This window comes from Schistosoma haematobium, chromosome 1, assembly GCF_000699445.3.
Source record: "Schistosoma haematobium chromosome 1, whole genome shotgun sequence".
NCBI lineage: Eukaryota > Metazoa > Platyhelminthes > Trematoda > Strigeidida > Schistosomatidae > Schistosoma > Schistosoma haematobium.
In genome coordinates, this window is record NC_067196.1 from 53,024,266 (window position 1) to 53,037,143 (window position 12,878).

At 27.4% G+C, this 12,878-nt stretch overlaps 1 protein-coding gene across 3 annotated transcripts in view; it reads left to right on the plus strand.

Moving 5' to 3' along the window:
• MS3_00001581 (uncharacterized protein) overlaps positions 1-9,364 on the plus strand; it is a 79,198-nt gene extending 69,834 nt beyond the window's left edge. For all 3 annotated transcript variants that reach the window (XM_051209046.1, XM_012940559.3, XM_051209047.1), the window contains 3 exons: positions 4,384-4,429; positions 5,526-5,576; positions 6,827-9,364. In XM_051209046.1, the coding sequence (XP_051074468.1) occupies positions 4,384-4,429; positions 5,526-5,576; positions 6,827-7,110 (381 nt within the window). In that variant the 3' untranslated portion in view covers positions 7,111-9,364. The remainder of the gene's footprint in view (positions 1-4,383; positions 4,430-5,525; positions 5,577-6,826) is intronic.
• The last annotated feature ends 3,514 nt before the right edge of the window (positions 9,365-12,878 follow it).

A 12,878-nucleotide genomic window follows, 5' to 3' on the forward strand; every position in this document is an offset into this window, starting at 1 on the left:
TCTTCAACAGATATGACACTATAAGTACTCCATATTTTACCTTTAATGTAACCTCCATTTAAAATATATGAAATGAGGTCTTTCAGTACTCTCATCGTACGAAAAATTATATATATATATATATATATATAATTTTATTAACTAGTTTCTAACTAATTCTAGGTATATTATGATAAAATCTTCATTCGACCTGGTGAATTGTTAAATTTCAGAGCATATTAATCATACATGATGACATATCTTATAATCTACTCCAAGCATTATTTCAATGTATAGTCTACATCATAAACAAATTTCCAATAATAGTAAATTTATTGGTGATTATCGTCTAAAAATAATAAAATATGAGAAATAGAAGCGGACTAAATCTATGAATTGTTAATTGTGGGATATCATCCACTTTATAATAATCTAATCTCAAAAGAGAAAATATATTTAAACTGGTATCATTGGAAATAATACTGAAGTTTTTATGATAACTATATAGATTTCGAAACCGTATGATATAAAGTCACTTTAATCCTAACTAGTTGAAAATACTGACTCCAGTTTGAATTAAATGAAACGTTGTCAAGAAAAGTAGACACGTTTCATTTATCCAAGCAGTAGTATAAAAAAAACATCATTAGTTATTATAATATAGAAGACTCTTAAAGTTGGCACCTAAGTTTTAGGTTGAAAGGGTACTGACAAAATTATTTTAATAATTTGTAGACAGCATTATCCTGGATATATATCATTTTAAGAAATATACATGATGTTCGATTTTGATAAGTATCCTTTTAATAAATTCCCATATGAAATATGATCAAGTAATCCTATACTTGAGTAAAGCATATGAATATATTCAAGAATGGAAGTGCATAATTCAATTACATCTACTGATTCATGAAACTATTCCCTAGTAGAATAATTTAGTTGATTATATACTGAATATATAAAACTAAACGTATTCATGTTCTGTTCATATACAAGTAGATTTGATATGTTTATTCTTAATTCATATATCATTATGTACACCATATACACTTTAATTATTAATTGAGATATTTATGATCTTTTATAAAATGTGATAAAATCAATAGTTTCATTTACCAGCATTTCATGAACATAATATCAAATAATGTAACCTTTTCTATTCAGATCAAAAACAAGCAAAACAATACATACTATAGTATATTTTATTATAATAAGTACTGTATATCTTTTCTATTTTTGTCTCATTCTACACTAAATCAAATATACACTTTGATTTGTGTTTGTAATTTTTTTTTGTTTTTTAAACGATAAAAGTAAATTGTGAATAAATTGTGGATAGAACATTAAATAAGTATCGTTTAACTAAACAAATATATATAGGAAAGAGTTAAATCAACATTCCTTCTAAAACCCTACCTTACTAATAAATTTTCATTTTACTACAATCATATATATTAATTAAGCGGATAAACTAAGATATACTTGGTGTAAATCATTTAAATAGATGGAACATTTGCTTCACAACGCATATATATACATATATATATAAATATATATATATATATATATTCACAGGACTAAATGTTAGTAATTTAGTACCATACTTCTCATTTTTTGTATTGTACTTCATTTAACCAATGTAAACAGATTATTTTATATCAAGGTTTATAAGTAGTATATGAATTTGTGCCCTTTTAGTACATAATATAGCGTCATATATAATTTACTGAGTAGGTTATTAAAACTATGCTAAGTACATCTCTTTGACATTAAAAACTGTTCATTCTATATATAATGTGTACTTTATTCATAATTATATATATATATATATATATAGTACAATATTTAATTACTTGAAGTGGTTATAATTATTTCTACTAATTTCCCGCCAAATATTAAAAAAACACTGAAAATTTGACAATATTTTAAATAAACAAATGAATTGTATTATTTTCATTTGAAATATTATCGAAATTATTTATTTAAAGAAATGGTTCATTCCATCTATTATTATCTGTTTGCTTTGTTTTTGTTGTTAAATAATAATAAAAATTTAATGAATGACCAATCGAATAAATATTATCTAAAATGATCCTTAAAAATGAGATTAAACAAAAAGGGAATTAGAAACACAATTGTATGAATGAAGAATATCCCTTTTCAATAATTTCTCATCAGGTTCTACAATTATAAATCCAAATTAATAATCCATAAAGTTGGCCAGATGTAAGGCAGGGTACATCATTTAGGAATTGTAATATGTGAATTAAGGATTGTTGTTTGTTATATAAAATCAATTCAGATTGTTAATGTTGGGGCTGTTTAATATAAACTGTTAACTTGAATCAGTTTATAAGTGAAATGAAATTGTGCGATAAATGGTCAGAATAAATATGGTCAACATGGGGTAAGAGAGAGAATAATGGAATAAAAATCAGAAATTACGTATTATGTAAAATAATATGAATTAGGTCAGATATAGTAGATTTAGGGTTGGATATTGAATAAATTCCTCAAAAGGTTATCAAGTGTAAAGATAATGATAATAATAATAATAGTAATAATAAGTTTGGGACATAAAATGAACATTAGCCAGATTACGTCACCATATTATAAAATTAATTATTAACTAGTTGGCATGAATTCAAATTAATCGATGAGACTATAATTTATAGACGATCTTTGAATGACGCTAAACTGACCTTGATAGTCTTCATCTAATAACTAGGAGTAAATAAGGGTTATAAACTAGCGTGAGGAATTATAATTTACAGTTGATAATTAAGCTTAAGAATTAGATTTCAGGTTTTCATCACAAACTGACATCAGCTATAATGCCAAAACTCTATTTAACCTATTGGTTGAGTGAATTTCGCAACAAAATCCGAGATCTGTTATCTTATACGTGATTGGTTCGTCCATAAATTATAGTCTCGTCCTATTTTTTAGGTGCATTATCGACAGTTTCATAAATAATCCTTAAAATAAACATATTCACATCTATTGCGAAAATAGTAACTTTTTTTTCAAATTGAAGCTTTCTCTAATTCGTTTGTTGTAAACTATACTTAACACAGTCTAAAACCTCACATAAACTGTCCATGATTTAAGTAAATCACAAAATTTAACTGCTGACAAACTACTTGAACTAATAAATACCTAACCGTGAAACGTATTCTTGGATGTTTTGATGTTTCTTCTTATAGTATGTCTGAAAAAAAGGAAAATATTCTAGACGAGATTTTTTCTTAGATTTCATACACGTTCCACAAATGAAAGTGGCCACCTAACAACTAGTAAACTAGGGAAGATTAATGAAAGATGTAAAGTTATTCCTAATTAAAAGTATTAAGAACTAAAAATTAAATTATGTCCAATATACTTTGTACTATTGCTTTCAGTTTTAAATAAATATACACATTTATGTTTATAATAGAACACAGTTTATAAATATGAATCTTCGATTTCTTGTATTTACAAGTTGTACCTAGACAGGAAGTATCTGTTTTTTTATTGAGAATCCTTGAAATCGGTGAAATTGTCTTACCTTAATAAAATTAAAAGTTAATATTATCTTAAATGACGATAAAAGCTTTACATTTAGGATATTCAATTCAAAAGATACGAAACTATTTAAACTCATTACCTGAATCATATACTCTCACTTAGGATTTCAATATCACACTGAAAATAATCATTTGGTCACTAGTGACTAGCTTTGAGAGGTAATTCTCACAGTTTTAAAGAAGTCGTGACCAATGGAGTTCAACCGTGTCAAGTATGAGGCAGTTACCCACCGAAGACAATGAAAGATGGTCACGAAATATCATGGACTGATTGAAATTAAATACCAATACCGCTAGATGCCTTCTCAGTGGTCTAGAGATTAAGTGTTCATGTGAGACTCGAGGTAATGTGTTCCAACCCCATGTGTGGGATCGTGGATTCTCACTGCTGAGGAGTTCCATAATAGGATGAAACGCCTGTCCAGTACGTTTAGGTTTCCAAAGGTGATCTAACATTGATGGGTTCATAATCCAATCATTTCCACAACTCCACACTGTAAACCCATGTCTTTGTTTTATTGAATTTTGTACTACGAATTATCTTCTATAACAAGACAATTTATTGGTTCTGGTTAAAACAGTTTATTAAATAAACAATTAAAACTAAGTATTTATATGATCATCGAATTTGTTTACCGTTACATTAGGGAGGTCTTAAACAAACACAAATTGCTGAAAAAGTATTACAATATATATATATATAACGACATACAATTCAATTTATTGTATAACCATTATGGTTTGTACATAAAATTTTCACACTTCAGAAGATATTAAAATATGTAAATAGAAGTTGATTCTTATTTTATAATTATTTTCTTTTAAATAATTTTAACAGAAAGAGTTGCTATTCAAAAAACAAATGAAGAGATCAGATGAATGCAGTAAGTTCATAGACTATGTGAATATGTTTCTGTATTATTCATTATTCATTTGTACCTTCCAAAATATATTTGTAGAGAGATTTACATAGTCAAATTCAACCTTTAATAAAAAATTAAAATCAGTGAATTAATGAAAACTATGAAGCATTGGACAATTATTTCATTTCAATATGTAAACGAAAATTCGATCTGCTTGAACATCTGTGCTACCTGTCCCTGACATCTAGATATTTGAACAAGCTATCTATTTTTGTTTGTTTTAATACATCATTATGTCTATCAGTTGCATAACTTATGCACATGCGTTTCTGAAAAGCATACATGTCGTTGTACAAGTTACAAAAAACTTAATCAAAGATATCGTGGTTGTTGACAATATGCAGCGAAAAATGTACATTATTTTGATATCGATTTACTGGACTGTTAACTTCTAACTAACGATCACTCAATATTTATCATCAGGATCGATCAAGAAATAAGAAAAGGGAGCTTGTTGAAATACTTTTTGCTGAGAATTCTATATTGTACCAAATATATGATATTGAATAAAGCCATTAATAATAATAATAACAATATGAGAGATAATCACATAATTTGAGGTTTTTCTTTAGCAATGCATACTATGGCATAGAAAACATGCTTTGATGTCTTTAATGAACAAAACAAGAAATTTTACTCAAGTTAATTTAATCAGCTTTCATCAGTCGTTGTATGTTTTATCTTTCTTAAATCACTAACTATTTTCACTCTACTTCACTATGTATTTCGCAAAATGTTATGACTTTATCAAATATCCATGACTAGTTATTGAGTAATATATTTCACTGTATCACTATAGAATGAAATGTCTGAAGCAATTTTATTTAAAAAATAATTAATTAGGAAGTATAATATATATTAACATCATGGTAAATAGTTACATATGAAGTGACGGAGTGTTACTCAGTGTTTAGTGATAAAAATCCTTCTTATTAGCAATAAACGTTTATTACATCAAATAGCTTTTAATTAATGAAAACATTTTGGTAGTTAACTTATTCCTTTATATCATAGTATTATTAAACGTACATAAATATGACTTGTTTATTGATTACAGTGGAATTTGGTGATCCTGTATACCATTTACTGCGATGTGCTGCATCTCCTGGTAAGTAAATTGTTAACATAAGAATTCTATAGCATTTTTCAGAAGCTGGTTAAATATTTGTTATTTTATTAAATGCAAAATATATGTACGGTCGACGTCAGATGATGGAAATTATTTAACTAAAAATCCTACTTGACTTAGGTTTCTTACTAATTGAAACTTAGCAGTAGCTTATTCCTGTGATCTTGAGGTAAGTGATTGCCTCTTGGGAATTCAAACCTACGTCACACAGTTTCACATTTTAAGAGAAATCAGGGAGTTATTTAAGCCAAGTACCAAATAGCATGAAGCCCAAGTCAGACATGTTTTCCTGTTGACTACCGCCAACCATCTAACATCTCGATAAAATCTACACGATATCGTGTCACCTGAAATAGTTGACAAACTGCCACTTATTTGATAGAGTGTGGTCAGAATTTAGAGGGATAGGCAAATATCATATTGATCACTTCTTAGTGAATAAATAATGGTAATTCAGATGTTTACCAAACAAAATAATATTTAAATAAAACAACTAACTCCAATATCGGTTAATGTAAACTATCGGTTTTAGGTTAGTTTAATCTTTGACAACACAAACTGATTTCTTGAGACTCTAACACGCATAAAAAACGTTGAAGATTGATGTCAAGTGTTTATAAAGTTTACTTTGTGTATACCGATTATTGCATGAATGTCTATGCTTTAAATTTGAATAGTCTTATCTAAACGAAGCAGCATCCACATTTCTTCTACGTTATTCTAAGTCTGTTATTTTAAATCCAAACAGACATTAGATGCATTCATGTAATTCTTTACTAAAAATATGTTTTATGAGTTCAACTATCCATTAAAGTATCATTAGTAACTATGATATATTTTGTATGAAATCATATCACATGTTTAATTGTTACATCGTTCCTTCACAATAGCAGTGAGTTAAAACTAAACATTCAATAAGAGTCATTGTTCCATTTCTAATCAAGAATGTAGAAATAATAGTTCATCCATAGTTACTTTTTTATTATGTTATCGTATAAATATTACACTGGTTGAAATCATGAGTCAATTGAACCTAGACCACCATGAAAAACCTGGTCTAGCTTCAATTGACTCGTGATTTCAACCAGTGAAATTTCTAAAAATCTCCACAAAACCCCTTCTGAATATAAATATTAAACAAATCACAAAATTCGTGTGAAATAAATACTTAATTTATTTACTTGAATGTTTATTTCTTTTCAATAATTTGACTCTTCCTTTTTGTTTAGGTCATCAACCATCAACATGTAAATGTATTTGTCATTTAGATAATGGTGATGAATGTCATAAAATAGTAACTGAAATGTCTAAACCAATTAATGTTATATGTGCACCAGCAGCACGTAGAAAATCACATTATCCAACATTATCAACTAGTACATCTAATTATTATCAATTCACTTCATCAAATATCAATGATAACATAACACAATCAAAAACAAAATTGACAGCATTTAAAAAAGATAGAACTAATTCAAATATACATCATTCTATGCATCAAACATATGACTAAGGCATAAATTACATTACACATTCTAATCAAATGGTTACTATAAAACAAATCATTACTAATTATGAATAGAAAAAGAAACAAATAATAGGTTGACCAATTCCTATTATGATAAAGTATAAAATTTGATTTCATTCAAATCATTTTCCTTAATTCATCCAAACTAGATTTAAATGGTTGCCTAAAAGAGAGAGAAAAAAAGAGAAAAAAGGAGAAAAGGAAAAAAAGAAAACAGACAAATAATTCATTCAACTTTCCCATAATGATTTATTTTTGTTATCCGTTTTCTTTTATCATGATGTGAATCAGATTTTATTCAAAATAATTTACACAATTCCTTGATAATTCATTATGTAATAAAAAAGGGAAGTGTTAATTCAACCTAATGAAAGATCATTTATCAACATGCATCCAACATTCATTTCCTTCTCTTCATTCATCTTTGTTTCTTCTTTTCTTTTTCTAAAGTCCTTGATTAAAAAAAACACCAACACGACTACGTTCAGGAATAGAAATGATAAGAATCAACCAGTAATTAAAGCGCCTTAAATGATTCAAATAGATTTTTAGACTATTCATTCATGTTTTTTTAACACTTTCTATTTTTAAAGAAAAAACAGTAAAAAAAGAAAAAAAAGGAAACACTGTGAATATCATCAATACTCATCATATAAATGTATACTTTGTTAATAATAACAATAATAAGAATAATAAGAATACATTCCTTAGTTTTAGTCAACGAAAACGATTATATAATCATTAAAATGTTAATTAGCAAACATAAATATACATGTCAAATTAGTTTTATTTAGGTGTATTATAACATACAATTTACAAATACATTTATGATTTATATGATCAACATATTTACTTTTGTGGTTTTCATTGTCAAATGTAATAAATTAATAATCAAGATAAAATTGAAAATAAAATAAAAAGAGGTAGGGAGAGCAAAAGTGCGTAAATAAGTCAAGGGTAATAAGAGATAGATAGATAGATAAATAGATAGAAAGAACATGGAACACTTATTTCTCTTATTATTCAATTGTTTCTTTATCTAAATCCCTTTTCTTTAAAACATTTCTATTTTATACAATAATAACATGTACAAGTATATAAATACCTAAATAATTATCTGAAACAGATCGAAGTCTTTTTTTTCTTCTCTTCACCTACATTTTTCACAATATTCTTTTTTGTAAAATATATTTCTAATTAATTTCAGTTGAGTGAAAAATAATGGACATGATACAAATTATTAATATTCAGAAGATTAAAGTTAGTTACAGCCGATCCATTAATCGTCCCCACCCCACCCCTTTAACATCATAAAAACAAATAATCACTAAAGAAAAATATGGATTTATTTGATATGTTACTGTATGTTATTGTTTTTCTTCTTTATTATCCATAATCTTAATGATCTTTAAACTGTGATTCTTTCTTAATTCATTCTTTATTAAATGTATACACTGGTGACAATAAAATAAGACAATCTCATAAATCACAATACATGCACACATATAAAACAATAATATATATACAGAAAAGACTTATATAAATGTGATTGTACCGTGAGTCAATTATTAAAAATTTCATTTAAATAAAGGAACAGATTAGCAAAATAAAAATAATACTGATCACTTATCAGTTTCTTCTGAATTTGATCGTATTGGTGTACATTCAGTTTTCAATAAATTCACTGTACAAGATCTTTCCTAGTTTGTAAATGAATCTTTTCCTCTTGTTAACGGTTATTTCAAATGTCTATCATGTAAATATTAAACATAAGGATGAATAAATCTATAAACAATAGGATTGTATTAAAAATACAGAGTATGTCTCTCCTTTTCCAAAGGTGGATTTCAATTAACTGAGGGAAGAAAAACATTTGCTCGGAATAAGATTATAGTTAAGGGTTTTGAAGTTGTTGTATATAAATATTGATGTTTCATAATTTCGTGAATCTCTCACTAATCACTGAGGATGACTACTTTGTACATGAATACTGTTTCTAATAGGCTTTGATCAAGAAAAATTCAGTTATGCGAACAGAAACTTAAAAAGATTAAATATATGATAGACGACTATTTATGGTGAAAAGAGAAAAAGTAAAGACAGTGAAGTGAGAAATTTTTATAAAGTAGTATATCAGCTTACAGAAGACTGATATTCGAGAGGGCCTTAATAATGTAAGCTAAAATTACTAACAGTTTATAAGCCTCAATTTAATAAAACTTAGATGGACTCTAAAGAGGAAGTACGTATTTGTAAAATCTCAGCGAAGTAAATCCAACGTTTTGGTTGGCAATCTGGTTCAAGCTTTTCCTTCCCCTTTAATTTCTCACATCAAATCAGCGCCCAAATACTGTGGAACTATTCGATCAAATTTAAACGAAAGTTCTTATTTATTGTTCTGTAATAGCATCAAATTATCGAAGAAAATGTACAACTGGTATAACTACCGTTTTCAGATTTTTCCTTGAAAAAAACTTGGACCAGATTGCCAGGCAAATCGTTGGATTTACTTCAAATCCACTCGCTGGGATTTTACAAATATATTTTTCCTCTTTAATGTCTCATATCAACTCGGCGCCCAAATACTATGAAACTATTCAATCAAATTTAGACGAAAGTTTTTATTAGATGAAGTCTATCTGAACAAAAGATGAGTTAGGTATTTTAATATAACCATTACTTTACGAAGTTCTGCATTTATTTAACTAATATAGAGTTAACATTTATCTCTCGGTTTGTATTGATTCATTACTTTATAATGGGTTTTGATGAAAACTATCTTGAAACTAATATATCAGACTGAAATAGCATGTCTCCCATTTAAAACACAAATATACTTCTAGGCCTTCAAGCAGTACATTAAAGTTTTTTTAATCTTTAAATCTAACTAAATTTCCTGCCAGAAAATAGCCAGTATCACTTGATTCTCTCTAAAAAATGCCAAAAAACTATTATATAATCATTATTATTTATTAGCTCTATTCAATATTACATTTTTGTACAATATAGAATTCTTAGCACAAATTACTTCAGCAAGTTTCCGTTTGTTATTTCCTAATCGATATTGATGATAAATATTTATTGATCACCAGTTAGATGTTAGCAATTCAAAAACCGACATCTGAGTAATTTTTATGGTTTTCAATTCATATTACCAGCAACCACGAATTCTTTGACTGTACGTTATTGTAACTACAACTGCGAAAGATCGTAAACGTTTCACTAACGCACCTGAATAGGTTATAGAATTAATTGACCTAATTATCTGTTAACATAAACAAGAAAACAGATAACTTGTTGAAATATTTAGATGACAGGAACAGGTAGTCCAGATATTCAAACAGGCCATCACATTTTTTCTATATATCCCATTGATCCTAAGAGTAATCTGAAGCTGCTCTTGAAACAAGTGTTTATATTTCATCTGATTTGAATATATATATATCAGAAGCGGTTTGTGGAGATTTTCACAGATCGAAATCATGAGTCAGTTGAAGTTAGACCACCATTGAAAACCTGAAAGCACTGGACGGCCGTTTCGTCAATGGTATATGGTGGCGCAACTTCGTGGATTGGTTGAAGTTAGACATTAACACCATTGGATGCCGGCTCAGTGGTCTGATGGTTAAGTGCTCGCGCGCGAAACCAGTAGGTCCTGGGTTCGAATCCCGCGGGGTGCGGGGTCGTGGATGCGCACTGCTGAGGGGTCCTATTATAGAACGAAACGGTCATCCAGTGCTTCCAGGTTTTCAATGGTGGTCTAGCTTCAACTGACTCATGATTTCAATCTGTGAAAAAATATATGTATAATTTCCTTATTTAGTGTCTGTTTATTAAATTATATAATAACTCAACAAACACATTTATTTTAGTGATCCCTACATTAATTATCCTTTTTTATACTGCTCGATTAATGAAAGTGATTACTGATTATCAGTATTCAATATCTATTGTGTGTTTTTTGATGATTCAGCCAAAACTGTGCTGATCATGCAAATTAACTAAAATTTGAATATCTAATACACCAATTAGTTCCAATTTATTATCTGAAAGTGTTGTTACCACTATATAATCTAAATGTCCTTTGTTTGATCTATTGTGAGATTATATATGCAAGTAGATATTACTATTTAGATCAAAACAATCATGAGATCATTTCTGTTTTCCATAAATACCCCAAAATGATCACACTTTTATGATGAAAACATTTATTAAAACTATTTAAACAACTGTTTTATTTTCATTAAAATAATAACTAGTCTCTATGTAGTCTATCTCTGTGATCTTCAAAGTGAATAGTGACCTTAAAATATCCGAGATTTCAATTGTTAATCTGAAAGATATATGTAGAAAAACATTTTAATAAGTAATATATATATATATATATATATAATATATATATGATCAAAAAAAAAAGAAAACTCAATAAACTCATGGTGGTCTTTTATCAGTAAACATGATAAGATGCACTTATGTCTAGCAAAAAAATGGGTGTTTTTTACAATGGTAATGAATACCTATTCATATCAAAACTGAATCAATAATCATTTTATTTATATGATTGTTTTTGGTTACCACTTGTTTGTTATACACAAGTTTATAGCTTGCTTAACGTATTTTTTTATATTCAGTAAAAATAGTATTTCTCTATAACCTTCTAGTGTGTTCATTTTTTTTCTCTTTCTTTTAACTATTTCATATCACGTCATTGCACTCCATCTGTATATCTTCAATTTTTCACTTTTCTCCTTAACCATCACACTACTTAAATCATTTAGATAAGTAGATGAGAAAAAAAAACGAAATAAAATAAGCGCGTTTGTAATTAAAATGAAATCACTATTATTTATATAATTAAAATTTTATTTCAAATACTCTTATTTTTTCATAGATTAAATAACAAACTGATATTATAAACTGTTTAGCTAGATTATACTTATACAAGTAAGTGATAAAAATACGGTGTTTCTTACAACCCACTACTTATTTTGAAATAAAACTAAAAAATTTTTTTACATGAAATTGTACAGTATAAAACATACCATTAAATTATCAGTAGTTCATGTTTAAAATAAAATATCAGCTTAGTTTATAAAGTAATAATGTTGTTTGAATTACATTAAAACATATAAAATCAGTTTATGTTAGATAAGAAGAGGAATAATATTGCACATAAAATTGGTGAAATACATTGAGTAACGAAATTCTAGCTACGTTTTATTCAACAGAAAATAGCTTGTGCAAATGGATAGCTTATAAAAAAGAAAACGATAGTATTGTCCGTATTCTTGAACCTTTAAAAGAACCTAAACAGATTTTTAAAAGTTCTCAATTTGTTCCTAATAAGGATTAGGTATTTAGGGTTAGAATAAGAAGTATTAGGTATGGATTTTGATCATGAACAGACACCTGCTAATGTGTTAAAATGCTCTGTAGCCATAAGAATGAATGAGTTTTTCTCAAAAATATAAGAATCGCTATCTAATTTGCTCATCCATAAAATATGGTGTCATCAAATTTAGGTTTGTTTCAGAATTAGGGTTTCATAGTAAAAGATTAAAAATAGTATATATTTCTCTATTACATACAATCTAAAGAAGCATAATTAAATATGTAGTAAGTTCAGAACCACCATCTGTACTCTATGACTGCAAAAAATACCTTTACACTATCATTTGAAATGTTTTGAGCAGTATACAAGAGTACTTCTACTTATTATGCAAGTTATTTGTATTTCACTCAGAAACATAAAA